Raw genomic sequence first — 27497 nt, forward strand, 5'->3', positions numbered from 1 at the left:
ATTTATTTAGTATTAGAATAAAATAAATTTTATCTATTTTTATTAAGTTATTGGTGTTATTAGAAAATTTTATTATATTGTATAGAGGAGATATTGAATTATGAATCAGTATTTTATAAAAAATTTGTAATAAAATAATAAATTAGTATATTTTTACCCAATTAAATTTAGATGGGAAATATTTATACTTATATTAAAAAAATCTATAGAGATATTATGCAATATTCTATTATATTTACAAATTTAATAAAATAAACTTGAAAGTCCAGTTTTGTAGCCATGAAACTTTCCATGAAACTGTCGCTGATGATATATATAATTTATAGTTTGATGAAGGGACGATACAAAATGAATGTCTTGCTAGGACTTGGTTTGGGAGTTTTGGCACTTACCGCATTCTTCTACCTCTGCAATAAGTTTCTTATGGCCAGGGACGCGAGATTGGAGGAAGATGCCAGGAGCATTTTGATGACAACTTCTCCTGCTGCTGCGTTCACAATCACAAGCCAGATGTTCAGATGGATGCAAGCTCCTGGAGATCCCAAGTCCGATCAGAGTGTTGTAGAGTGTGCAATTTGCTTGACAGAGCTGGAGGAGGCGATTGTGAGAGTGTTGCCCAGCTGCAACCATGTTTTCCACCGCAGCTGCATCGATCTGTGGCTCTCTTGCAACACCACGTGCCCAATCTGTAGGCGGGATTTGGTCGCAAACCATAGATCCTAAAAGATGACTATTTCCGCGTATGTCCAGACAATATGGAAGCAAAGTCTAAGCTTTTATTTTCCTTAAACCTTGGGGAGATTTGTCAAGAAAGAAAATGAATCCGTGGCGCAACGGTAGCGCGTCTGACTCCAGATCAGAAGGCTGCGTGTTCGAATCACGCCGGGTTCACTAAACGTGCTTACCCTTTTGATCAAATAACATTCTTGATGGAAAAAATGCAGGAGTAGAAAAACCTTGCAAAGATTTGGAGATACCAAAGTCTGGTCCACCTTATTGATTCTATTGAAATTTTTTCCAGAGTTTGGTCGCCATTCTTCCTCGCTCCTCAAGCTCGATCGAGCTCGAGCACCAAAAGATCATGGCGGGCACCAAAGCTCTGCGAGTTTCTAGAGTGAAGAAGGCCTTCATCTGGTACACTGTAACATTTGGAATGTATGAAGGCGAGATTTGGGAGGTCTGTCTCGCAAACATCGTGCTCGCTCTTGCGTTTCTCCCGCCCCTCTATCTCATCCACAAGCACGCCATTAGATTACTGGTAAGCGAGGTTATTAGGCCGTGGGACAAGGTGTTAGTGCTGTCGCTGGGAGCCCTAAGCGTTTGGATGCTCGCGTTGGCAATGCCCACCAGGTTGATGCCGCCACCGCCATCGCCACCGCCACTGCAAAATTCGTGCGCTCTCAGCAGCAGCGCTAGCGCGTCTTTGATCTTCCCGGTGCGTCACAGCGTCGCGGGGCTTCGATTCGGCACGAGATTCAAGCATGCTTATACTTCTCTCAGTTTTGCCGCGCTCGTCGCGTCGCGAGCTTCCATCCCTCGCTGGAATCGCTGCAATCGGGTCTTTGCCGCCTCGTTCCAAGGTGAGTTTGATGCATTTTTTCTTCCAGTTAGGCTGGAACTTCATTAGTTTGGAAATCGAGCTGGTAGGAAACTAAGTTCTTGTTGGAGTTGGTCGTTGTTTCTAGTTTTCTTTCCTGCTTGAGGTCCAGCTTTGATGCTAACTTGGTTGCTGCCTGAGAAACAATCTATAGTCTGTGTTTTTGTGTCGTGTTCTCGCTAGGAATTCTTTTTCTAGTTTCCTTTGATGCTAACTTGGTTGGCTTCTTTTTGCAGCGAAGGCTGTTGCAAATCCAGTGGAAGTCGAGAGTGGCTTCGATGAAATGGTCGCTGGCACCAAACGAAAATACTTCATGCTAGGTGGCAAAGGCGGCGTGGGAAAGACGAGCTTAGCTGCGTCTCTTGCTGTAAAATTCGCAAACAGTGGCCACACTACACTCGTTGTGTCGACGGATCCCGCTCATTCACTTAGCGATTCCTTTGCACAGGTAATCCTCTTTTGTTCTTACTTGGTTGTTTTTCTCTTCGCTGCTAGAGAAAGTAGTTTGACGAAATTTTGCGACGTCTAGGACTTAAGTGGTGGCAAACTCGTTCCTGTTGAAGGCCCGGACAGTCCTTTATTCGCCTTGGAGGTCTGTAGTAGTTTCTCTTCCTCGCTCGAACCTTGATGCCGAAGTTATTTTTCGACAGATCAATCCTGAGCAAGCGAGATCGGAATTTCGTGCTGCTGCTCAGACAGGTAGTGGAACTGGCGTCAAAGACTTTATGGACAGCTTTGGCCTTGGTGGATGGGTAGAACAGGTAATGTATTTGCTGGTCAAGCAGAAACTGGCTCTCGACTTATATCTTCAGCATTTGCTTTGCAGATCAGCGAACTTAAGCTCGGAGAATTACTGGACACTCCTCCGCCTGGACTAGACGAAGCCATTGCCATATCAAAGGTTTGCTGTTTCGATTCCTATTTGGCGAGCGTTCTAGAACTCGTGACGCACAGGTCGTCCAATTTATGCAATCCCCGGAGTACGATCGTTTTACTCGCATTATCTTCGACACTGCACCCACTGTAAGCTATAAAACTCTCGGGTTCTTCTCTGGGCTGAGCGTTCGGTGTGTCTTGCCAGGGGCATACCTTGCGATTATTGTCGCTACCGGACTTTTTGGATGCATCAATTGGGAAACTCCTCAAGGTACAAGCTTTTATAGAAAGTTTTCCACGCGTAGCGTAATGTTCTTGGCACCGTAATGTTCTTCACCAGCTCAAGCAGAAGCTCGCTTCCGCCACCAATGCGATTAAATCGGTTTTCGGCCAAGGAGATGGATCAGACACGGCTGTAAGCATACAAACTTCTACTCGCTACTTGCTTTTGATTTTTCTTTCCATGGAGATAATTTGCTTTCTGTTACCTTGCAGACCAACAGACTAGAGCAACTTAAAGAGAGGATGGTCATGGTCCGTGAGATTTTCCGAAATAAAGAAGCAACGGAGTTCGTCATTGTCACCATCCCAACGGTAAGACGATCTCAAAACCGCTACTATACTTTCCACAACTTTAAAATCGCTTGCAGGTGATGGCCGTAAGCGAGAGTTCCAGGCTCAAGCAATCCCTCGAGAAGGAAGGCGTTCCTGTGAAGAGATTGATTGTAAACCAGGTACTGGCTGCCTCACAATCGGACTGCAAATTCTGCTCCATGCGTCGAAAGGTAATCTGGTCTCCGAAGTTTTGTTTTTTTGTTTCTCTCTCTTTCCTGGTCAGCTTTTGTTCGGCTAGAGAAGCACACGAAACATTTAATGGCTTTATTTGTTTTGCTCTTTTTTTTCCAGGACCAGAGCCGAGCATTCGATATCATCAATAGCGACCAGAACCTCAAGGATCTCCAGCTTATTCAATCGCCACTGATGGATGTGGAAATTAGAGGCGTACCGGCGCTCAGGTTCGTGGGCGATACAGTCTGGCGATAAGTGAAAGGTACAAGCATCTCTAAAACTCTTATCGCTGGTTCGCGTCTCAACAGGAAAAACCAACACCAAGAGCGAGAGAAAACGGAGGAGAGAACAAAGAAAGTGTACAGTGGCATGGAACTTTTAATAACTGGATCACTTGGTCCACGTACGTATCTTCTTTCATTCGTTTTTGATTCGTCTTCTCCACAGCGTCGTTGCTATTAACTCCTGGCTGATCTGCTGGATCTTTCGTGTTCCGTTCTCTTCCGAGTCCTCGAATTCTTTCCACTGCGATCGCTCTTTCTTTTTTCTTTTTTTGCTTATCTTTCGTCAATGTCTTCACTTTTTTTTTGGAATCAGGATTCTTAAAGCTTTTTTTGCTGCGTTTTATAACCTGGGAGATTTGACCAAGGCTCCCCGCCTTTTTATCCCAGTTCGCCTCCTCATTGCGGGATGATCTCAGCACAAAACTTTGGAGCGCGAGATCATTGGGATGAATGAAATAGCTATCTTTCTAGAGACCAGCACTGCTAGCGCTACTATATGCAAAAATTTGTAAAAACTAGGCAGTGTGGCGTAGCGTAGCTAGCCCTGGGACGAAAGAGATCACTCTTTCACTTTCATGGCATTCTCCCTCAGACTTTCCCCAAAATTCTCCACACACACGAAAGCTGCTGCTACAAACTGCTCTTGGCTTGTCTCCCTTGTTTTATCAAAATATCATAGCTTCAACAATAGCATGGAATGGAAGCTCCAAAACCTCGGCCAACTTGTCATACCCATATAATGTAACCATCAATCAATCAAGCAATCAGTCAATCACAGGCTAAGAGAGCAAGGTTTGATTTGATTCTCATGTGGAAAACACTATAGTTTCTTAAGCAGAAAGTATAAAAATCGAGATACATTGTCCCCGAATTGTCCCATGGGTGGCAAACAAATCACAAACGCTAGAATGGCATCAACTCCTCCAGGCAAGAAAAGAAATTTCTTGGTGATGACCAAGTTTCAAACATATTTAATAATCTCGCTTATCAGCCAAACCGCATTTAACTACCATTAAGCAGGATTTATCGCAAGTCCACTGTCCACGCGCGGTTGCGAATGAAAAAAGAGAAATCTACCGAGCGGCATGACGTGGAGAACGTCACACCGCACGATCCAACGCTAACGAACGGTGGGTAGGACGTCCACTGTGACGTCCGCCGACTGACGGCCGTCACGTTTTGGCGGGAAGAAGGGCGGCTCGACGCTAAGGCCGTTGCGCCGTCTTGTCCCCCGGTCGGTGTACACAGCGGACACGCGGATATTCCGTGCCGTCTCGGGCATATTCTGCCGGCGTGCTAGAAAACGCCGTTTAAGCGACGAGGCGAGGGGCCTTTTGTTCTTCGGTCAGAAATCTCCATTTGTTTATCTCCTTTACTTTCCTGCCAAGAGCTCTAGCGCCACTGCGCTGCGTGGGTCGTCTTCTTCTTCTTCTTCCTCCAGAATTTTTTTTTCCCTCCTCCACTTATCTTCGATCGATCGCTGGGAGAAGGCGAGTAGCAGCGCAGCAGCGGTGGCAGTCGACCACATTTGATTCTCTGCCGCGCGCGCCCTCTAGAGCGAGATGGGCGCTCTGTTCTTCGAGGTGAGCAGGATTTCTTCGCTTGTCCGGTGACGATCAGCCAAGTGGGTCGCCGCGCCGGGCATCGCTCCGGGATTCTTGAGCGACCCATCTCGAGAATTCGTGGGCAGGGAATTCGTCTCTGTGGGTTTTAGCGGGGGTTTTTTTGGCGGCCCATGGGGAGATACATGAGGAAGAACAAGGTGACCATGGAGGTGTCCCAATCGCTGGGCGTGAGGACCCGCGCAAGAACGCTGGCGATGGCGCAGCAGCAAGCGGCGAGCAGGAAGAATTTGTCCCAAGAGCAGCAGCAGGTCAATGTGCTCAACTTCTGCTACCTGGAGCTGCGCAGCCGCAAGCTCGAGAAGCTGTTTGATGGCGGTGGCGGCGCGAGCAAGCATCACAGCTCCTCCGCCAGGCCTCCCAAGACGCAGCAGCGCCGCGTGAGGAGCTCCGACGCGATCGGAGTCGTCTCGGTTGGAGCGGCGCCGCTATCGCGCAGCAATTCCTTCACCTCCTCCAAGCAGCCTCCTCCCGCGCCTCCGTCACTCAAAAACGATGAGCTCGACGCTGTCAACCATGTCGACTCGAGAACTTCTGGACAAGTAAGCCCCATAGCTCTTGGCGAGAACTTCCAGGTTCTAAAGCTTTGCTCCTCGCAGTTGGAAGGTTCGTGTGGAGACAATGCCTTTGACCACGACGGACTCTCGTCTAGAGACAGGTATGTTTCGATCGTTCTGCCATGGCCAGCTCTATCCTTCTCATGGGTTCAACAGCCATCCACCTCTTCTTCCAGTTTCAGTCCATCCTGTGATAGCTTAGCTTCTTTGATCATCTATCTTCCAGCGATGGTTTTAAGAACTTCTACTCATCGTCTTTCGTGCTTGCGTTCCAGTTTTGGACCCGACCATCATCGCCGGCTCCGCGAGAGCACTCCCGTTTGCACAGACCAGGAGCTCCATCGACGCATAGCCGACGCTCCAGGATCATCTTCCAAAGTCCGGGTGACCAACAGGACGTCTTCCAATCCTCCCGAGGAATCGTCCCGGCCTTTCGACGCGCCCACGCCCGAGGAGATCGAGGAGTTCTTCGCGGCCGGAGAGCAAGAGCCCGACGAGGAAAAGAAGAGATTATCTGACAGGTCCGTGCGGTGCTCCATATCTTTCTCTTTGTCTCTCAGCCAGTGAGTTCGTCTAAAAGTTCGTTCTCTTTGCTCTTTTTCGTGTAGATACAACTATGACTTTGCCAACGATTGTCCACTCCCCGGTCGGTTCGAGTGGACTTCCGCAAGTTCTTGAGCTCCGCCGGTGGTCACACGGGGACACAGCGACAGTTCTCTTCTAGTCTTGGAGGCCGTAGCTCCACTCTTCCTCTCTAACTCTCTCTCGGGGATTCTTTGTGTACAATGGCTCTCCTACTCTGCTGTACAGTCTCATCGCTCGGCTGCTAAAGACTACTCTACTACTCTACTTACACAAGGTCTTCACTAGAACAACACCCAAGTTTTTCTCTCCTTGATCATCCAGTTCCTGTCCGCGCGATGAAGAAACCTTGAGAGTTCGCGATGATCTTCGTCCGAAGGTTCCTCGATGTTTGAAGAACTGGACGACGATAACGACGACGACACAAGCTTCACAACAAGCTGCCGCGCTGCTCTTCTCGTTTTTGTATAGGAAGAGGGAAGAAGCCGAAGCCAGCAGCAAGGGCCGATCCATTCTGATACAACCCAAAACGAGTCAAATAGTCATAGTATCATCAAATCAGTCAAGGAAGACAAACAAAATCTCTCGCTCCAAAGCGCAAGCTCTCCCTTGTCGTGGAATAACTCTGGTTTCATCCTAAGCAGTCTATACTGCTCAAGGCAATCAAGCTCTGTTTTTGCTCTTTCGTCCACACGGTGATCATCAAGCAAGAGATCTCTGGATAAATACCCAGAGAGCTCTCTGGAGCTGGAAAATGACATTGGTGGCGACCATTTTCAAGTTGTGTTCTTCGTCTTTCTTTGGAGAGATCTGGCACTCTTTCCTTGACTGCTGCCCTCGATTACGATTTGGTCCGTGGTGGCAGCGCTGGTAATTGAATCTAGCAAGGCCGGGCCAAGAGTCCACATTCGCTCGTGTTTGGCTTTGCCTCTCTCTCTCGGAAACATCATTCTCTCTTTGGGTTCTTGGCTGGTTTGTTTGATTTCATTAAAGCCCGGTGATACGAATGCCGTACGTGGAGACAACCAAATGCCCTAGAAAAACGATTCATGCACGAAACAGTGCTTGTACGTAACAGGCTTCGGGTTAAACAATCCTCCTCTTTTTCTTCGGGTCGTGATTTTGCATGTCGGCCGCAACGTGGAGAAGCAGTGTCAGCCGGACACCAAATATCAAAAATTTAAGATCTGGGCGAGGTTTTCTCGTGTTCTCTACTGTTCTTTACAAGCTTGAAGCATTGAAAAGTGTGGATAATGTGGTCACCACACGGGCAGGACCTCCCTCTCCCTCTCTGTCTCTCTCTCTAACTCTATTGCTCCACAAACACATGATTGAGAGCTATGATCTATCCAAAAGTCGATGTTTGTTGATCAAAGTGTGGAGACCTTGGGGCTTAGAATATAAATGAGAGTTGCCGGGTACCAGTACGTGTGGGTGACAAAAATATTCCAGGATCTAGGGCTTTTAAACTTGGCAGGGACGAAGAAACACCAAAACGAATATTATAATTGCAACCTTTAATTACCAAATTAAGTTGTGTGCACGCGTTTAAAAAACTATAAGTTTCCATAAATATTAAATGCGGGGAGGGGGGGGGTTTTTTCAAAAAACCGCGGGCAAACGCGCGGGAAAACAAAAAGACCGCGCCAAAACCACGGACGGAATATGCCCGCACTCATTCCGGCGGGTGTGTACGAAAGGCGCGCCATCCGCGCCCTCCGCTCCAACGGCCGCGATGCCGCCGTACGCATCGCCAGGGGAATCTCTTTTCCGTACCGTGCTCCGATCTTTTGTGGATGATTGGGGTGGCAGGATGGCTCCGATTTGATGGTTGTTTTGTGCATGGCCGGTTTCGATCTCACACGTAAAATGTGGGCAGGGTTTCAGTTTTTCCACCCAGTTTTTGTAGCAGACTCTTAAGCACTCAGCCTGCAGCTCGCAGAAGAATAGAAGAAAGTGGCTCTTCGGCTAAAAGATTCTACCTTTTCTGTATATATATTGCGAAGAAAATAGCTATATTGCAAAAGAAACGCAGCTTTCTCCTCAGGTAGCAGCAAACTGCACATACGTGGAGCCGAGAGCTGCATACGTGCCTGTAATAATACCACGGATGGGAACAACACTCTGGGGGTGTGAGGTGAAAAAGATGGCGGACTTTGATTGGGGTCCTCGTTTCGAACGTATGCATGCGAGTGATCTCGTGACAGGGCTGGAAATTTTCGCCCCAAATCCATCTCTTGGGGAGCTTGCGTTGCCCACTGTGTGTTTGCATGTCCTAGAGTGCGTGGTGACAATGGACGACTTGAATGGGGGCGATTGAAACGTCGGGCGAGAGAGACAATCGCCCAGAGAGATGGAAAGATCCACGGATTTATAAGTGTACGGTAACCCTGGCTTGCTAGATTTAGCGGCGAGCCGCCGCTAAAAGTGGAGCAATCGCTGTCCGTAGATATTCCCTGTGAAGGGTTGGACAATGGTACATTGTGACTATGAGATTGCGTGGAATATTTTGTAGCATGATTTGCCACCTTATCAAATGGAAGCCACTGATTCACGTGAACGTTGTTGTGGCAAGAGGATAGAATCAAACGAGGGGGATATTTGTACACTCGCCTCGAGGCCAGTGTGTCTCGTACATGATATGAGTATTGTTATACAGTACATGGTCTAGTACGCTTTGTGGGCCTCTACCTAGTGTGTAGATGGGCCTGGAGGATGGACAAAAGCATACCAAATAATTTGTGCTCTCTTTTCAATGACCAGTTCTTTCACATCTCCAAAGGCTCCAAGACAAGCAAAAAGGGGGAGAGCAGAAAGTTCTACCCTAGAAGCCAAGAAATGGAAAGAAGAAGAAGAGACTTCTTCCATAGCTAGGAAGATTTGGCAGGCCCCAAGTCAGGATAAGAGGAAAAACTAATGTGTTGAGAGTGGGATTCGAACCCACGCCCTTTCGGACCAGAACCTTAATCTGGTGCCTTCGACCAACTCGGCCATCTCAACTTTGGACATCCGTATGCTTCCGTATGATCCTCCGTACGCATGACTTTGTCCGGCGTGGATGACTTTGTCCACCTCGCTCGGTCGTGCGCAAGGAGCAAATCGCTTGAGGATGCACGGGAGCTGGATTGGAAGATCGCCCAGAGCGCGCACTCCGGCAACAGGTTCCTGGCGAATCTCGTCGTGGACATGTACGGCAAGTGCGGCAGCTTGCAAGACGCGAGGAATGCGTTTGCTCGGATCAAAGATCCAAACGTTTACTCGTGGAACATCGTAATCGCAGCACATACCCAGAACGGGCAGCTGGATCACGCCCGTTTGCTGTTCGATCAGATGCCTCACAAGGATATAGTCTCGTTCAACTGTATCATCGCTGCGTATGCGAGAAAGGGCGACTTGCGGGAGGCGAGAAAGATCTTTGAGAAGATGACCGATCGAGACACCGTGACTTGGAACACGATGCTTGCTGCGCATGCCCAAGGGGGGCATTTGCGTGAGGCGAAGCTTTTGTTCGATCTCATGCCTTCCAAGAATGTGGTGTCTTGGAACGCGATGATCGGAGCTTACGCCGCGGCGGGACTGCTTGCCGAGGCGCGGCTCGTCTTCGATCGGATGCCCACCCGCGATGTGGTGTCGGGGAATGCGATGATCGCCGCCTACGTCCACGGCAGCCAGATCCATGAAGCGCGACGGATCTTCGACTCCATGCCAGAGAGAAATGTGGTGGCCTGGACCGCGATCATGGCTGGCTATGCCAATGCTGGCTACCTCGATTTCGCGAGGATCATCTTTGACAAGATACCCAACAAGAACATCGTCTCTTGGAACGCGATCATCGCCGCGTACATCCAGCACCACCGCTTGCTCGAAGCTCTCGCGATGTTCGACGATATGCCACAGCGGGATGTTGCGTCGTGGAACACGATGATCGCGGGGCTTGCGCAGGCCGGGCGGATCGATCATGCGCGCCGGCTTTTCGATTCCATGCCCAAGCGTGATCTTGTGTCATGGAACACGATGGTGAGTGGCTATGCGGCGTTGGGCTTCTTGGGCGAAGCTAGAGCGATCTTTGAAAAGATGGTAGACAAGGACGTTGTGTCGTGGAACACGTTAATTGCGGCATATTCTCACAATGGTAATGTACGTGAGGCAAAGATTCTCTTTGACAGAATGCCCGAGAGGGATAATCCGTCGTGGAATGCCATGCTTTCAGCATATGCCGGTTCTGGGCATCTGGAAGATGCTAAGCGTTTGTTTGACAAGATGCCGGACAAGAATGTGGTGTCTTACACGTCAATGGTAGCGGCTTACGGGAGCAATGGCTGCTTGAACGAAGCAAAGGAGATGTTTGATTCGATGGTGGAGAGAAACGTCGTGTCGTGGAATGCGATGATCGCGGCATTTAATCAAAATGGTGGTGCTCGAGAGGGGATCGCGCTGTTCAAGGTGATGGATCTCGAGGGCGTGGAGATGGACAAGATCTCCATAGTTTGTGCTCTTGAGGCTTGCGCGCTGGCTGTGTCGCTTGTCGATGGAACTCGCGTCCACTCCAGCATTCTCGGAGGCAAGCTCGCTAGGGACTACGTCGTGCAGACCGCGCTCGTGAACATGTACGGCAAGTGTGGGAACCTGGTCGAAGCTCGAAGGATCTTCGACTCGATGAGCTTCAACTTCCAGGACTCGGTGCCTTGGAACTCCCTCATTGTGGCCTACAGCCAAAACGGCGAGGGCGACAAGGCTCTGGATCTGTTTGGAACGATGGTGCTGGATGGGATGATCCCGGACGAGATCACCTTCATGGGAGTTCTCAGCGTTTGCAGCCACGCGGGGCTTCTCGAGGAGGGTCTGCAATACTTCCGGACTCTGGGCGATCACGGGATCGTCCCGACTGTGGATCACTACAAGTGCGTGGTTGATCTGCTGGGACGCGCTGCGAAGCTGGAGGAAGCGTCGGGTCTCGTGGAAGCAATGCCGTATGAGCCCGACGAAGTTGCATGGATGACTCTCCTCAGCGCTTGCAAAGTTTACGACGATGACAAGATTGGGATGCGAGCGGCGGAGGGGCTCGTGGAGATTGATCCAGAGACGGCGGCACCGTATGTGTTGCTGTCCAACATATACGTAGAAAGGAACAAAGGCCCCGTAGCCGGAGCAAAGAAAGGATGAGATATTTGGGAAATCGTGAAGGATGCTGCGAGGAAGATACACTGGTAGTATACGCGACAAAGACCACTCCCATATGGATCCATTCCTCGAGAAATTTTGTTTGATGCTATCTTCTCGGAGATCTCTCACAAAACGTCTTCTTCGCATCGATCGGCTTCTCCAGTTTTGAGACCGCGAACCTCTCGACCAAGATCAAAAGGGCCCGGGATCATTGAAACGAAAGCACTGGGAATTGTCATCAAATCCTTGGAAAAGTTCACAGAAGTCTCTGTGACTTCACAGATGGAACAAAAACAAAGTCTCCTTGAGTTCACGCACCTTTTTCATTGCACTCCAGACATTCTCGCCCAGTCCACGAACTGCATGCCTCCGTAGACGTTGTTCGCGAATCTTACGCCCACAGTGAACGCCATCGCCACCAGCGGGACTCTCTTGGCCACCGGGCTAGCCTCCACTACACGCTCCAAACCATTGATGACTTGGTACCTCGTGTTGGAAGAAACACCCATGAACACGGCCCAGAGGAGAGCCGACTTGACGAGGGGTGGAACAGGGACGTCGGCGTGGCCCGGTTTCCCCATTTTCCTGTAAGACATCGGGGCTAAGCTCATACCGTCGAGAGAAAAAAGCATGTAAAGGTACCTCTTGAGAACCATGATCGAATTCGCAACCCCTTGACCAACCAATCCACAAACAAACCCCACAACTCCGTATTGAAGAGCCTGTGTAAAGGAGAGAGCGTCAGGCAATACAATCCGTTTGAAGTTTTTTTCCACCTTGAAGAAAAATGCGCCTAGTCGTTGTTGTACACTGAACTTCCGTCCTGGTCTCTCGGCTTCAAAAATGCTGGCAAAGAAAAAGCATGGCTGAAATATGTGCAAGTTTAAGGCGGACAGTACCTGCTTGGCAGAGCTTTGATCGTTCTGGACAAGCGTCCAGCCGACGCAGGAGCGGCTCCAAATTGGACAAACGGAGCCAGCATCGTCACAAGCGCAACGTCCATGACGATGCCTACCAGCAAGTCCGACATGTAGAGCTCAAACTCGTTCCAAAAGTCCTTGCCACGCTTGTTGACCTCTGCAAACGTTGCACAGCCGGAATCAATAGCCACCTGTAGTACACAATACAAAAACAACCTTGAAACCAAAGCGAGAAGAAAACCATGCATGTACCTCGGTGAGAACTTTGAAAAGAAAGCTTGGATCCGCAAGCATCCGGTTGCGTAGAATCGGACTACTTCTCACCGCTGGACCAAGAGGCCAAGGAGCAGCCTGATCGAAAGAGTCAAGTTGAGCAAGCAAAGAAGAAAATGATCACCTGAAAATCCAAGTAGCGTGTGAGGATGAGCTCTCGAAGCCCACTAGCTTTCGCAGCCTCGGCCAGATCCGCGGGAAGAACAGCCCCTCTCGCTTTAACCTGCCTTTCAACCTCCTCGGCGCTCAACAGGGATCCAAATTCCTTTTCTGCCCGATCGGATCCACCGTCGTCGCCATCACCATCGCCACTTCCATCGTCCCCTCCTCCCCCTCCTCCCCCCTTCCCTCCTCCACCGCCATCGCCAAAATCCTCTTCTCGATGCTGATGATCCTGGGCGATATTCAGCACATCCACGCCGGATCCGGGCGCCGAGCAGCGGATTGGAAAGATTTGTCGCTTCTTGGCGAGAAAAAAGCCCCACCTGACACGGTCGATCTTGATTCTGGCGGCTCCCACGGCCACGATGCCCCGGAAACGCGCAGCATTTGCATGATCGGCGATGGAGGCGGCAGTGGTGGCGCTAGAGCAGCGCTCCACCGCCAGCATTCTCACCTCTCTTCCCTTAAACCCTAAACCCGTCCTGGAAGAATGGCCAAAGTTCACGTGGAAAATTCGAGCCTTTAGTTTCCTAACAGGATTCGAACGCGAGTAGAAATTTATACATAAAAAGAATTAGTTTTAATCTTTAATAAGTTATTAGAATACTGCTAAATTAATTGCATTACCCAAAAAGTCTAAGAATTTTTTAGATATTACGGTTTTGTGAGTTTAAGTGTATGGCTACAATGCCCTATACTAATATTAGTGTAGTGGGATTTTGGTAGCTGTTAAATTAGTTTTAATCCAGATTACTCATTTTTGTATACAAATTAGGGTTAATATGCATATTTCTGTATTCCATTTCTATATTTTATACATTTACATTGGTGAAGATAAGGAGTAGCTTTACTTGTTCCTAAAGAGTGTTTAGATTTTGCTTTAGATTTAACTTTTACATTGTTTAAATCTCTTTTTTCTTATAATTTTTCTAAAATTTTTCTTTTTTGCTCTTTTACTTTCATTCATTTTTATAGTAAAGTAATAGCCTCTTCCTTTTTGACTTTAGAGCAATAATTGGTGCAATTGCTCAATGGTATGTAATTGCAATTAAACAATCAAACTCAGTTGATAGTGGCATTTATGGCATGTGGTATAACTACTCTTACTTTTGCTACCAATCCTTAAGTTTAGCTAAAGATTTTCCATAGGAATTCTAGGGATAATATATATCATTAGTTCAATCACTTTATAATGATTGCCATATATCATTCTTGGGATGATGCTCAGTGTTTACATGAATTTCTCACGCAATGGTACAATGGTTTAAGTGCAGCCATTCATAAGGATTAAAGCATTCTCTCAGACATCAAAAATGAGCTTGGAAAGTAAACACTATATGAACTAGTGCTGAGTGAATCCTTTGATAATCTATAAGCAACCAAAGAAAACGATTCGAGAGACAGTCCATGGGATTCAAATATAGAGGGAAAGGGCCCATGAACAAGAGTGCACCCCCTTTTCCAATCGGTTAAGGGTCTTGGGATATTTAGGGTTAAGCGTCCTTGGGTTAAAATAGTACTGGGCTGGGTGACCTCCCGGGAAGTTCAAACTCAGGAGCTTACATTTGGTATTGGAGCGGGTCTTGGGTCCGACTCTGTTGGTTGGCTAGGGGAATCACACCACATGTTGATTGACATCTGGCTGGTCCAGTTTGCTCCTGTTGGGCTCGACCCGAGGGGTAGGGTGTCAAGCGGCTCTCAACTTCCGTTCACGAGGGCGTGAACTTGTAGGGAAGCGTGGTGGATTGTAAGCAACCAAAGAGAACGACTCGAGAGACGGTCCATGGGGTTCAAATATAGAGGGAAAGGGCCCATAAACAAGAGTGCACCCCCTTTTCCAATCGGTTAAGGGTCTTGGGATATTTGGGGTTAAGTGTCCTTGGGTTAAAATAGTACTGGGCTGGGTGACCTCCCAGGAAGTCCAAACTCAAGAGCTTACATAATCCTCTCAAAAAAAAGATGGAGGAGGGGTCATTAACTTATTCGCACAAGTACCTTTTGCTAATCGTGTGACTCTTTATTTTCCGAAAGCATCTCGGTGTCCAAACCTTCTACTGTAGCAGTGTCAATAGGGTATTATCAATGCCAAGGTCTTCACCTAGAAAATGAAGGTTATCAATTTGGAAAATGCTAACAATGTTAATAAGTGTGACCAACTTCATCATACGCTCAATAGAGGATATCATGGCCATGACCATGTTCTCGTGCTTATCCTTGAACCCAGGTAGCAACAACATTAACCTCTATTGGAATAGGACCATCTCTCATATGAAGTGGAGCTAAAGGACATGCAATGAGAAGTGAAAAAGGTGACATCTCATAATGTTATATTAAATGAAAAGCATCATTAAAGGTGGCTGGAGCAAATGTATACATAAGTTCTACAAGATCTTGACGAAGTGAACTTGATCCACTCTGATATATTTGGCTCCGCACGAAGTAAGCGGCTTCAAAACCAAATGCTAAATTGCATCATAGACTTAAATGACCCTTGATGAAGACAATGCAATTGTTGGAAGATATCATTGTAATTGTCAACATATTCAAGTTTTATAACAAAAGGTCTTCTATTATTCTCTCCATGTTTGTTAATACAAAATCAAGTTTATCTTCTATTGCTCAGCCTATTGCCACACATTGTTGTTTACATTTGTGTAGTGTGGTAGAGCTAGTTTTCATTCTATATGGCAATAGTTGTACACATATATGTATGTATACAAGATGAGGTAGACCTAGTTGTGCATATGCGTGATTTCAAGCCTGAGCTACAATCATTGTGGATGGTGCTAAGTTAAGTTTTTAACCTTATCCTTAGTATGGATTGGTTGCGGCGTAATCATGCTAAATATGACTTTGAAACTTTTCCCCCTTATCTCATACTTCTTTATATGTCATTTATTCCTTTCACTTTTGTTCTTCTCCATCCTTTTACTTCTACCTCTACTTCCATCACTTTTGTCTTCCCATTACTTCCTTTTATATTTTCATTTTGCTCCTTTATTCCCTCTTCCGATCTTTTTAATAGTCTTTGTGTTGTAGTGATTGATCAACTTATGCAGGAGTATATTAATATGTTATTTGGGATCAAGATTGCAACACATCATTTTATTCCAACTAAGGATGCTCATTTAATCAAGGTTTTTGTTCATCATCAATCACCAAAAGAGATCAAAATCTTATACGCAAACATCAAAGAAATGTTGGAAAATAGTGTTATTTGAAAGTTATGGAGTCCTTGGGCATGTGAATCTCATATTATGACAAAATCTGATTGGAGTATTCACTTTTGCATCGATTATCATCTGTTAAACGAAGTGATGATTCTAGATGTGTACCTTCTTCCTCACACTATTAATCTCTTGGATCGTTTAAGGAGAATTTGTTAATTCACCAAGTTAAATCTTGCTTTTGGGTATTAATAAGTGCCAATGGCCAAAGAAGATATTCCTAAGATTCCATTTAATTTGAATAATGTTCTAGCAACTTTTTAGTAAATGATAAATGAGGTTCTTTATGACATATTGGAAGTAACTATTGACTTCATCAATAATGGATCTCGAATCTTGATAAGCCCTTTAAAGTGCATTATGATACATTTGGCTATGCTATTGAGGATGTGGGAGGAATATATCTGTGATGTTCATAAGGTGCTGGATTAGCTATAGAAAGTTGATCTAAAGATGAAGTAGTCAAAGTGTGTGTTTGGGTCTAAGGACATAACTTATCTTAGATACTATATTTTTCATGAGGGCTTGTAAATTGATCTTGACAAACTTGTGGATGTTCTAAAGCTCCTTATTATAACATGTGTAAATGATATGCATCGCTTCTTGTGTAAGATGTAATATCTTGATTGTTTTGTTGATCATCTTTCTGATCACACTACATTATTGTGAGCGTTGTTGAAATCATCAATATCATCTTTCATCTGGTCTATGGATTGTGAGAAGGTGTTTACAGATTTTAAAGAATTATTGACAACTCCTTCAATTTTGGCATATCCTAGCTATACTCAACCTTTCATTTTATGCGTAGACTTTTAATATCGGTTTTGGAGGTGTGCTAATGCAAAAATTCTCAAATATGTTTGGTTAGCACTATCCCATTACATATATCAGCCATATATTACAATTAACATAGATGAATTACTCCATGATAGATAAAGAGTGTTTAGCAGCAGTTTGGGGTTTCAAGAAATTTCATATATATTTACATGGTTCTCAAATATTACTAAAAAGTGATCATGCTGCAGTTATTTAATTATTGAAGTGGAAGAACTTGGTTGGTTCAATTACTCAATGGGGTATATAATTTTGATGTTGTTTATTGCCTGAAGAGTTTTTATAGCTAATATTGATGCCCTTTCTCAAACTCCTTTTCCTTCTTCGCTCTCTTATTATGTTTTTTATGAGTCTATTGTTCCAGCACTTATGGATTTTGTAGACATAACATTAACGGTTGCTATACTTAATATTTAGTGTTCACAAGGTGTAGAGCAAAATTTACCTTTTCTTGATGATTCGAAAGCTTTGAGATAGGTTTGAGAATCCTAAATCATTTATTAATGACTTGCTATTTTAGCATTTATATTTTTAGTATCACATTGAGGATGGCCTTCTTTATATTGTGGGGACAAATCCTAATGATCATTTATAGTTGGTGGTGCTTTCAATCTTTATTTCATGCTTTCTCCACGCTTACCATTATTCTCCTATTCTAGGTAGGCATATGGGACATTGTTCTATGACCAAAAAGCTACACAGGTCTTTCTATTGGTCAAATATGTGATGTGATGTTATTTGGTATGTGCATCTTGTAAGCTCGTAATACTCCCCTTCACGCTGCAAAAGGACAGTTGGAGTCAATTGCAATTTCTTATATGTTTGAGTTGATAGCATTCAATCTGATAGGGCCTTTTCCACGATCGATTGTTGGTAGTGAGTATGGCAATATTGCTTCTCATTACTTGACTCATTGGGTGGAAGTTAGTGCTCTTTCTAGTACATCTACAATTGCTATTAGATACTTCCTCCTCAATTTAGTAGTGTTTTAGCATTCTTGTCCGAAGCAGATTCTTTTGGATAATAGTCCCATATTTATGACTGAGGCATTTCATGTTTTGATGTTTTAGTTGAGGATACACTACACTTTCACGAGTGCTTATCATCCATAGACAAATGGTTTAGTGGAACGGCTCATTCAGACCTTCAAAGGGATGATTGCAAAGTACGTGAACTTTCAACATTTAGATTAGGATGGTTATTTGTGATCTCTTTGGTATACATATATCACAAGGGTGTAAAGTTCTATTAGTGTTTCACTATATAATCTTCTATATGGTCATGATTTAATACTATCAATAGAGTTGGGTTTACCTTCATAATTGCCATAAGTTACCAATGCTAGGTCATAGGATTAATATTTGATGAGCATTCTTCCACTTATTTGACACCTGAGCCGCATATAAATGGGACAAGAATGGCATTACAACTCCTATCATTGTCCGCATATAGAGTATAAAGTGGATGACTTGGTGTTAGTCTATTTTCCCAATCTTACGGTACATGGTTTATCTAAAGGGCTCCTTGCTCAGTGGAAAGGAGCATATTAAATGTTGTGGCAAATGGTATTGCAAATTTATGAGGTTTGATATGATGTTTAATATGTAAATCATCCAGAATCTATGCATGTGTAATAGTTAAAATGTTTCATATAAAGGGATCATGAATGCTAATACCTCCTCCTAATATTCCTCTAGATCCTAGCCCATCTACAAAAGAATGGTTTTCTATCATTTTGAGAGGAAAGTATGATGTGAGGTCTAAGTGTATGGTTACGATGTTCTATATTAATATTAGTGTACTGGATTTTGATAGCTGTCAGATTGGTTTCAAACTAGACCACTTGCTCTTGTATATAAGCTAGGAGTTTTGAGATAATTAATATGTACATATTTTTATTCAATTTCTATTTTCCATATACTCACAATTTTAATTTATTTTAGAAAAATATTAAAAAATTAAATGACATTTTTAATAAAATGAATATTTTTCCAGATTTATAGTGTAAGCTAGGAAATTCTTGAGTTGTTAACTCTACATGGATCACTAGTTAAAAAACTAAATCTTTAGCAAGTTTATTATTATAAAGTATTAGATAAAAATTAGAAAAAATATAAATTTTTAACTTTTGTAATATAAAAATAATGCATAATAGTAATAATTTATTTAAAGGTGCTATTTCAACTATGAAGCATTAAAAAATATATTATTGATGGTTTGCAGTAATTATTCATTAAAGGAAATATTAAAGTTAAACCTAAATATAACCAATATATATAATAAAGATTATGATAAAATTATAAATGGCTTTACAGAAATATCATTTTGAATAATAAAAAATTAGTATAGTTTACATATAGATAAATATGCACCATTACATGAAAAGATTTGAAATATATAAATATTTAAATTTTATTTTAATAACTTAAATATTAGTGGCATCATTACCTAAAAATTAAATAAAATACAAATAGTAATACGTTTCTAATTTAACATAACACAAAAATATTTTATTAATTACTTATTCATATTTAATATAATATGAATATTGGTCTTTTATTACCACCAGTAATAGGAAACAAATTATGCAATTATTGTTGGTGTAAACCATGCATGGCTTTACGTTAAGTATAGTTTCAATATTTTTTTTTTTTACTTTTAATGGTTTATTGCATTACCAAGACTATTGCATCCTTTTTATCTTTTCTCTAGAGTATGCTATATTTATCTTTTTTTGAAAAAGATCATAGCATTTTCTCCTTTTTCCAAATGACAAAAATATTTACATAATGTTATTTTTGTTACTAAAGAATTTTAAAAAATAAATAAATAAATTTACTGCAATTAAGCAATTAAATTCCTGAAAAAGTTTTAAAAAAACTTGAACATTGAGATCTATGCTGCAACTAAATAAAAATTTTAGGAATCAGAATAGAATGCTTACTAAAAATAAAGTTTTCAACAAATCTTAAAATTCCTCTCAGAAACTCAATAAAACTTGTTTTGCAAACAATAGCAAAGCAAGAAAGAGAAACACAAATGAAAACTTAAACCTATTAGCAGAAAATATCTAAAAAATAATTGGAATTGACTAACAATTAGTTCCTCTGCTACAACTGGATCAAATTTAAGGAACCAGAACATTAAGAGAATGTTTCCAGAGAAACACAAATGCAAGCTGCGACTGGATGATTCATCTGAGCCAGTGTCAAATCTCTACAAAACTTTAATAAGGTGGAAAGTATCCACAACCACTTTAATCGCGAGCGATCGAGGACACTGCAGTTTAGTGATAATACAAACGCCTTAATGCTTTTTCCGATTCTTAACGGAGTGTTGCGACAGGCGCTTCATGGCACCTAAAGAAATCTGCGTGTCTCTGGATAGAGAAAAATAAAAAAGAAATAACACGAAACTTTTCCTTTCAAGAATCAGCAATGAGAGTGCGTACCTTCTGTAGATGTAAAGCCCAGTGTAGAATAACAGCACAATCAAGACAGTGAAGAAGCAAGCTGCGTAGTAAACAGGTTGATTTCCCCTGTGCTGAAGAACCGAAAAAACCAAACTTGTAGGCAAGGAGATATCAAAACTTTTGTGGCTTACTCCACTTCCTCTAGGAAAGTAGCTCCTTTTCCCTGGCTTGCAGCTGTGAGCGTCGCAAAATTGTCGTAGGAAAAAATCTGGGAACAAGCTTGCGGATGAGGAATGAATTTATGAAAGAAGCGTTAGATGGACAGACCATTGAGGCGCGTTGCCTGTGCACCTTGTTGCGGAGGAAAGCACGAGTTTGCTAGTTTCTACTACAGACGGGAGAAGAGGAGTGAGCAACAAAAGAAGTTCTTAGTGATGGTTCCAGACCTCGCACAAGTGACGATTACGATCGACACTGGGGCTGCATTTGTTTTTGGAGAACTTGTGCTTGTCCTTGGTCTCCATGTAGTCGCAGTGCAAAGCGCCACAAACATCAGCTAGACAATTGTCGCGGCTCTAGAAACAAGCGTAGAAAAACTGGTGTTTTCTTTCTAACAAAAGAGGAAGAATAGACGTACCACATTGAGCGTTTCGGAATGCCGGTTGTCGAAATGCAAGTCGAGGTACTCCTCGCTCTCGAAAATCTTGTGGCAGTATCCACAACGCCAGTCGTGTATGTGGTAGAACTGCTTCTCACGCTCTTGCTCTCTGAAAGCGTCGTTGCTAGCATGCAAGCGACACTGTGGAGACAAGGCATAGTTTTCATTCTCCACGAAAGGCAAAAGATACTGTAACACAAAAGAGCCAAAGGAAGAAACAAAGTAGTGGATCAAAGAAATTAAGCTGGAAAGAAGAACCTCTTCCAAAATGTGTCTCGCCGTCCGGCTTCTAGCCCTGGAACACTGCACTCCATGATCCCCAGCAGCAGCAGCAGCTCTACAGCGCGAAATCAATCATTTTCCCCACAGTTCCAAGCGATCGATGCACGATGCAATGTGCTACTCACAGATTATGCGATCCAAGAAGAAGAGGAAGAAGAAGAAGAAGCAGCGCCGCAGAATCGATCGCGCCCAGCATCTGGCGCCCCTCCCAGCTAGCTCTAGGGCTCCTCGCTTAAACAGAGACAGAATATCCACAAGAACCCTGTTTTTTAGGGTTCCTCGAGCGTGGAGACAGTTGATGTTACACGGATCAACAAGCGGCACAAGGCAAGCGACATCCCATTCTTTGCCTCCAATGTCTCTTCGATGGATCCGCGGAGTCTTCTCTATCTGGTGAGGACGCGATGCTCAAACTCGGGGAGCTGAGCTTGCGCTACTGGATCTCCGACCTCTGGGAGCTTCTCTTCTGTTTGAGCTCTTCGTGGCGGCCCAGAGATGAAGACCAAGGAGATGAAGGTGAGTGCCAAGCGGACGAGGACGATGACCATTGCGGAGGCCATAGCTCCGGAGAGTGAGAAGAGTTCCAAGACAAGTGGAGACGAGGACGAAGTCGAGGTTGAGGAGAAAGATGAGAATCAATCCCATCCACATCCAGAGTTCGCGTTCAAGGTGGTGTGGAAGCGCGGTGTCTGTGCACTTCCCGGTCGGACACCGAGGACGTGGATCTCCGCACGACCTCGATCTCCGAAACTCTGCCGCGGTTGATGCGCTCCGGGGTGAAGTGTGGCATCCAAAACGTGGAGAGGGGTGCTCTGGCCTGGAACTTGTTTGCGGTGGCGGAGCTGGACTGCATTGGCGTTGTTGAGGTGATCGACGGGGTGATTACCAAGGAGTCACTAGAGCAGTTCGTGCTGGACGAAGAGAAGCATTGGTGGCAGATGAGCAATTGGGGAAGTTTTTGGTGGCGGACTTGTACGTGCAGCGGAGTCCGGAGGGTCTCGAGTCCCGAGAATATATGAGACGATGATGCTGCTCGACTATCTTCTCCCGGCTTTGCAGTCGCAAAGCTGGACTCCGGAGGACGTAGAGAATCGGATCGATGAGAAGCAGAAAGGCCTTTGCAGCGATCACTAGTCTGCGAATCCTCGGATTATAGCCGAGTGACTAAAACTTATCGACTTTGTGTGTCTGAGGCTACGCTATCTTCTTCCGGCTTCTTCTCAAAACTAGATGATGGAAATGGAGGAAAATCGTAAAACAATCAGTCAAGAGCTCGCGAATCATCTCGCTCTTGCTTGGATCGATCGAGGACAACAGCCCAAAATCTTGATCGAAAGATTAAGAAAGAACCTTAGAGAATATCCACAAGGGTATCATTGGCCAGAGCCAAAGGGATAAAGTACCTCTATTCTCTCGCCACGTCTCGCTTTATCCGGAAATATTTAGGGTTAGGGCTCGCTGGGCAGTGGGATATATAACCAGTGTAGGGTTGGGAGATGGCTTCCGGTGACACGGGCGCGATCGAGGCGGGTCCCGTGGCGGCGCCCCCTCCCACAGCGGCGTCCACGACTAAGAGGAAGCGGCGCCTTGCGGATCTAACAGCTGAGGAGGTTTGTAATCGCCAAAGCAACCAAGCACAAAAAAAAAGAGGAGTTTCTTTTGCGAGGTTTTCTTGTCTCGATCCAATTTTGATCCATTTCGATCTAACGCTAGCGTGTAGAGGGTCTAAACATTGATGCATTTGCTCTCTTTTTGCAGAGTTTTTGAGAGCTCCTCGGTCTTGAGAGGGAGGTTTTGTGAATGCGGCTTCTTTTAAGTGGTCTCTTCCATTGCAGATAAACGAGATTGTGGCACTGAGAGGGAAAATGCCTCAGACTGTTGTGGGGAAGCGATTTGGCATTGAGCAAACGGAGGTTAGTGCCATCCAGCGCTTGCAAAGAGCCAAGACTGCTCGGCTTCTCGAGGACCAAGAGAAGAAGGTAAAGTTCGATAAGCTCTATCAATCGATCTAACTTCCGGTTTTCCTCCATAGAATCCTATCAAGAGAGTGAAGAATGTGGAATTATCAGTTCCAATAGCGTATGGTACCATATCTTTCTGGCTGGGGAAGAAAGCAGACGAGTAAGAATTCACGTTTCTTTTTTTTTCTTTTTAAACTTTTTTGTGCTTGTTCTTTTCTAGCTTGCATTCTCATAAATGGACCGTGTACATCCGTAGTGCCACCAATGAAGACTTAGGACCAATTATCAGCAAAGTGGTGTTTCAGCTACACCCGAGCTTTAACAATCCAACTCGAGTTGTGGAATCAGCTCCATTTGAGCTAAGCGAATCGGGATGGGGGGAGTTTGAGATCAGCATGACTGTGTTTTTCCAAAAAGATGCGGCTGAGAAGACGCTCGAGCTGTAAGTTCCTTCCACCAGATTTAACATTCGTCTCAAAAGCAACCTCTTCCACCAGGTTTCACCACTTGAAGTTGTACCACGAAGATGACAATGCTCCACAGAGCACGAAAAAGCCTGTGGTTGTGGAGTCGTATGACGAGCTGGTGTTCCAAGAGCCGACGGAAGCGTTCTACTCGAGGGTGAAAAACCTCCCGGCAGTTCATGTGAATGGCTCGCCAGGCGAGCTCAATGTCTCGTCGGGTAAGGCAGTGATGGTTTCGTAGTTCTTATCTATTCTCTATGTTTTTCTTTCTAGGTGCTCTAGAAATCTCAAACGAGAGGAAACGAGGAGACACCAAAGATCATCAGCTCGGCCAATGGTTTGGCAAGTACTCGGAAACGGATGAGTTAACGTCGATCATGGGGGCTCGACAACAGGTACAAAAAGAGATCGCGAAGTTGAAAAGTATGCTTGATTCTGAAGCAATGAAACTCAAGCCGAGCGCTCCTTAGATGTTTTCCAAACAGGATTATAGTTCGACTTAGCCCGTGGTAAAAGTTCTAGCTACTCTCCTCGGAAAATGTATCAGTGCTCTCGAGAGGCTTAAGAACAGGTCCCGGAATTACAATATCTTTCAAAGATTGTTGTTACTGGACTGGAGTTCGCTGTTTAATGCAATAGAATTGCTAAGATGTTTGCATCCTATCATTTTTATAACAGCTAAAATGGCTCACAACGAGTTAGAAGTTTTGATTAAAGGGATAAGAGATATGATGGAGCATAAAAAACTTGTGCTTCTTCCAGGTCTTCACATGTGCGCATGTTGAAAATCCAGTGGTCAATTTAAATTAAAGGTTGAGGGCAAGAGCGTCCTTCCTCGAGGAGTTTTCCTGCCTCCATAGCTTGCATCAGTGAAGGCAAGTGATGGTTATCTTGGATCCCTTTCCGGGCGTGGTAATCAGTGATACTTTGGAGATATTTTGGAGATGAGGATTTCAGTTTTGACTATTGAGGTGAGTGTGTGTTTTATTATGGAAACTCACAATACACGGTAGTAGTTCTATGCAAAAAACTTTTGTCCATTAACTTTATTCCTATAGAGCCTACACCAATCTTCTGGGACAACTTGCACTCACAAAAGGAAACGACGTTCGAACGAAGTTTCACTTCATACGGGACCATGTTCGGGAGGGAACTTTAAAAGTTTATTTTCTTCTAAGCCACAAACAGAGCACAGACAATTTTACTAAACCTTTAGTAGAGGCCATGTTCATAAATCATCATCACACTCTAGGCTCCTAGTTAGCTCTAGTTAGCTAGTAGAACCCATATCAATCTTGAAAGCAATCTAGGAGTTTTTCAGAGGAAGAACTCCCAGATTGTAACGATGATTTGGGAATGTGGCCTATGCTAAGAAAATGTTCAATCTGTTTGTAGAAATGAACCTTTAGAGTTCCTTCTTGAGCATGGTTTTTGTTAAACCACTGGATTTTGCAACATGTGCACATTGTTTGAATGTGCTTCCTTTTGCCATGATGCCTCACTTCCTTTGTGAGTGCAATTGTTGCGGCAAAGATTACTATAGGCTCTATAGGAATAAAGCTGATGGATAAAAGATTTTTATGTAGTAAAAAAGCCTCTTATGTCATTGCTGTTAATGCCACATACTTTGCTTTTGTGCTACGCAGAGCTGTAACATGTTGCTTCTTACTTACCTCCTATAGTTGAACCTGAATTCTCCACAAATGGAGACAACTCCTACAACACGATGTCAGAAAGTGTACATACAATCAAGTACAGCAGGCTGCTAACAGCTTAACGATATAGGATGCCAATCATATTATTGTGATCCTCAGCCATACTAGCAACATGCGATGACTCAGAATGAAGTTGGAATTCATCAGAGTCGTACTAGTTTAGCACCTTGCATGTGAAAATAGTGATCCTTTAGCACACTGCTTTGACAATTACTCTTAATTGGATTGATGATCATGTGTTCATATTCTTAAGGCACACACTTTCCAAGAACCTTTTGTAATAAGAAAAGACTTTGTCCAGTTTAGAACCTCAGGAACTATCTACTCAAAAGTTTTTCAAGATTGTATTTGAACTATAGTTACTTTGAGATGATCATCAATACCATTATTAAGTTTTACTTTTAACTTCAAATAATTTGATTGAGAACTTCTTAAAAGTGGCTTAGATACTCCTCAGAACTTTCGATGTCTTGTTTTTCTATCTTGCCAGTATTGCTCTAATTTACTTTGGAACTCTTGGATAAATCCAAGTGACTTTAATAGACTTTGGTGTGTACTCGTCCAGTGATTCCTAATGCTTTATGATCTTGTTACTTCCAATATTTATTCATGAGAGATGGGCCAAAAATAGCTTTAGATACATACAATCAACAACACTCTAAATATTCTTCTCCTTATGATATAGCTGCATCATAATTTAATGACATTGTATGGCTTAAGAAGGAACTAAAAGGAGGAGCTATGATCTAAACTAACACTCCAATATGGTGTGAGAAAAGAAAGAACATAGATCTGCTTGATAAATTTAATAAAAAACCTGCTCTATAAATACTAAGCAACTAGAGGTAATCACAAGTGAAGAACTACAGCTAACTGAAGTTGTATGGAGGTGGTAGACTCTGCTATGCTGCAACAGAGGCAAAATCATCACCTTAGCCAACTCTGAAACAACTGAGTTAATGTAGATCATGGGGAAGCAATGAAACTAAGTTTTCTAAACAGGGTTAGCTTGACTCAATTTAGCTTAAAGGAGTGATGATAAAAGTTTCACATTACAAAGCCAAAATGTATCAGTTAGAACGGGTTTCATAATTTTATGGAAGGTAAATTGTTCAAAGATTGTGACTCAAGCTGAGTTTGATAAATCTTCACCATGCCTTATATTAACTAGGTTTGCTTCCTATCATTTTCGTAGCAACTTCAATTGCAGGCACTAAAAGTTTTCTAGCTCCTCCTTTTTAGAGTATTTAAGTTATGATATGAACTGCCAAAAATAATTCTACAAAATCAGCTATTATGAAACAGTACTGCCAATTGTAGGATGATCCTACTTCCAAAATGCTAGATCTTCATTTCCCTGGTGATGCACAACTTATAAACCTGGCGTGAAGTTAGCCGAAGCAAGGGATCCGTGGCGCAATGGTAGCGCGTCTGACTCCAGATCAGAAGGCTGCGTGTTCGAGTCACGCCGGGTTCACTAAAAATGCTTAAGATTGACTTTATACCTTTGTAAGCAAAACAAAAGTGAAATTCTTTTACCCCTTTGGATTTGCTATTTTGCCCTGACGCTTTTCACCCCCAAACCGAGAATCGCAAGGAAATCTCTTCCAATTTAGCAATGTGCGCCATAGCCAAAATGGAAGCCAAGTGTGGAAGCTACTGCCACGTGTCGGTAGCAGTGAGCGGTGATTTTGGGCGAATTTGGAGCGATTCTTTGGCATTGGCGGCGGCCTCGAATTCGAGGATTTGTTTCTGCGCTGTGATCCAATCACTTCTCTCATCGATCTTGAGATGGGCCGGGCCAAGATCGAGATCAAGAAGATCGAGAATCGCAGCGCCAGGCAGGTTTGCTTCTCCAAGCGTCGCATGGGTCTCATCAAGAAGGCCAGCGAGCTCTCCATACTCTGTGGCTCCGAGGTTGGGATCATCGTCTTCTCGCAGGCTGGCAAAGCCTTCTCTTTCGGGCATCCCTGCATCGACTACGTGATTGACAAAACGCTCAAGCGCCCCGTGCAGATCAATTGCGAGAAGATCGAGAAGATCCGGCAGCTAGAGAAGCAGTACAACGAATTGCTCCAGGAGCTGGAGAATGAGACTGAGAAGCACACCATCTTGCAAA

General features: G+C 44.0%; 8 protein-coding genes and 3 non-coding genes across 13 annotated transcripts in view; 8 read left to right on the plus strand and 3 right to left on the minus strand.

Moving 5' to 3' along the window:
- Window positions 1-348: 348 nt before the first annotated feature.
- LOC9657693 (E3 ubiquitin-protein ligase EL5) lies at window positions 349-723 on the plus strand. The gene has a single exon (XM_002974241.2). It carries the CDS (start codon window positions 349-351, stop codon window positions 721-723), a length of 375 nt encoding a protein of 124 aa, XP_002974287.2.
- A 96-nt stretch (window positions 724-819) lies between these two features.
- On the plus strand, window positions 820-891 carry TRNAW-CCA. Its single transcript has one exon. It is a non-coding gene; the product is annotated as a tRNA-Trp (tRNA).
- A 175-nt stretch (window positions 892-1066) lies between these two features.
- Window positions 1067-4023, plus strand: LOC9657694 (ATPase ARSA1). 2 transcript variants are annotated; one of them, XR_002992872.1, is made up of 12 exons: window positions 1067-1580; window positions 1834-2045; window positions 2127-2189; window positions 2248-2358; window positions 2424-2498; window positions 2552-2620; window positions 2679-2744; window positions 2814-2888; window positions 2969-3067; window positions 3124-3258; window positions 3380-3665; window positions 3860-4023. XR_002992872.1 is itself a non-coding variant. In XM_002974242.2 (11 exons), the coding sequence occupies exons 1-11, from the start codon at window positions 1082-1084 to the stop codon at window positions 3515-3517; spliced, it is 1542 nt and encodes a 513-aa protein (XP_002974288.2). In that variant the 5' UTR covers window positions 1067-1081; the 3' UTR covers window positions 3518-3682. The 2 variants fall into 2 exon arrangements, 1 of the variants encoding a protein (XP_002974288.2); XM_002974242.2 differs by lacking the exon at window positions 3860-4023 and having other exon boundaries at window positions 3380-3682.
- An 875-nt stretch (window positions 4024-4898) lies between these two features.
- LOC9657695 (cyclin-dependent kinase inhibitor 5) lies at window positions 4899-6998 on the plus strand. The gene is made up of 4 exons (XM_024679370.1): window positions 4899-5710; window positions 5768-5826; window positions 6001-6246; window positions 6334-6998. Exons 1-4 carry the CDS (start codon window positions 5282-5284, stop codon window positions 6401-6403), a joined length of 804 nt encoding a protein of 267 aa, XP_024535138.1. The 5' UTR covers window positions 4899-5281; the 3' UTR covers window positions 6404-6998.
- Window positions 6999-9226: 2228 nt separating this feature from the next.
- Window positions 9227-9307, minus strand: TRNAL-AAG. Its single transcript has one exon. It is a non-coding gene; the product is annotated as a tRNA-Leu (tRNA).
- Window positions 9308-9400: 93 nt separating this feature from the next.
- Window positions 9401-11568, plus strand: LOC112347828 (pentatricopeptide repeat-containing protein At4g02750-like). Its single transcript, XM_024679326.1, has one exon. The coding sequence runs from the start codon at window positions 9494-9496 to the stop codon at window positions 11468-11470; it is 1977 nt and encodes a 658-aa protein (XP_024535094.1). The 5' UTR covers window positions 9401-9493; the 3' UTR covers window positions 11471-11568.
- A 113-nt stretch (window positions 11569-11681) lies between these two features.
- Window positions 11682-13316, minus strand: LOC9657696 (protein RETICULATA-RELATED 1, chloroplastic). The gene is made up of 6 exons (XM_002974403.3): window positions 12788-13316; window positions 12643-12741; window positions 12370-12581; window positions 12247-12316; window positions 12113-12192; window positions 11682-12055 (listed from the first exon to the last, which is right to left on the minus strand). The coding sequence occupies exons 1-6, from the start codon at window positions 13271-13273 to the stop codon at window positions 11794-11796; spliced, it is 1209 nt and encodes a 402-aa protein (XP_002974449.2). The 5' UTR covers window positions 13274-13316; the 3' UTR covers window positions 11682-11793.
- A 6672-nt stretch (window positions 13317-19988) lies between these two features.
- Window positions 19989-21497, minus strand: LOC9658392. The gene is made up of 8 exons (XM_002974404.2): window positions 21364-21497; window positions 21215-21293; window positions 20936-21145; window positions 20745-20873; window positions 20626-20683; window positions 20490-20566; window positions 20338-20429; window positions 19989-20265 (listed from the first exon to the last, which is right to left on the minus strand). The coding sequence occupies exons 1-8, from the start codon at window positions 21432-21434 to the stop codon at window positions 20193-20195; spliced, it is 789 nt and encodes a 262-aa protein (XP_002974450.2). The 5' UTR covers window positions 21435-21497; the 3' UTR covers window positions 19989-20192.
- A 1200-nt stretch (window positions 21498-22697) lies between these two features.
- Window positions 22698-24324, plus strand: LOC9658393 (transcription initiation factor TFIID subunit 14b). Of its 2 annotated transcripts, none has more exons than XM_024679369.1 (6): window positions 22698-22848; window positions 23074-23217; window positions 23271-23359; window positions 23420-23641; window positions 23697-23881; window positions 23937-24324. In XM_024679369.1, exons 1-6 carry the CDS (start codon window positions 22735-22737, stop codon window positions 24131-24133), a joined length of 951 nt encoding a protein of 316 aa, XP_024535137.1. In that variant the 5' UTR covers window positions 22698-22734; the 3' UTR covers window positions 24134-24324. The 2 variants fall into 2 exon arrangements, with proteins under 2 accessions (XP_024535137.1, XP_002974290.1); XM_002974244.2 differs by having other exon boundaries at window positions 22745-22848; window positions 22997-23217.
- Window positions 24325-26783: 2459 nt separating this feature from the next.
- On the plus strand, window positions 26784-26855 carry TRNAW-CCA. Its single transcript has one exon. It is a non-coding gene; the product is annotated as a tRNA-Trp (tRNA).
- Window positions 26856-26897: 42 nt separating this feature from the next.
- Window positions 26898-27497, plus strand: part of LOC112347761 (agamous-like MADS-box protein AGL28) — a 927-nt gene continuing 327 nt past the window's right edge. The window contains exon 1 of the mRNA XM_024679123.1: window positions 26898-27492. Within this exon, the coding sequence (XP_024534891.1) occupies window positions 27170-27492 (323 nt within the window). The 5' untranslated portion in view covers window positions 26898-27169. The remainder of the gene's footprint in view (window positions 27493-27497) is intronic.

This window comes from Selaginella moellendorffii, unplaced genomic scaffold (assembly GCF_000143415.4).
Source record: "Selaginella moellendorffii unplaced genomic scaffold, v1.0 SELMOscaffold_24, whole genome shotgun sequence".
NCBI classification, from domain to species: Eukaryota; Viridiplantae; Streptophyta; class Lycopodiopsida; order Selaginellales; family Selaginellaceae; genus Selaginella; species Selaginella moellendorffii.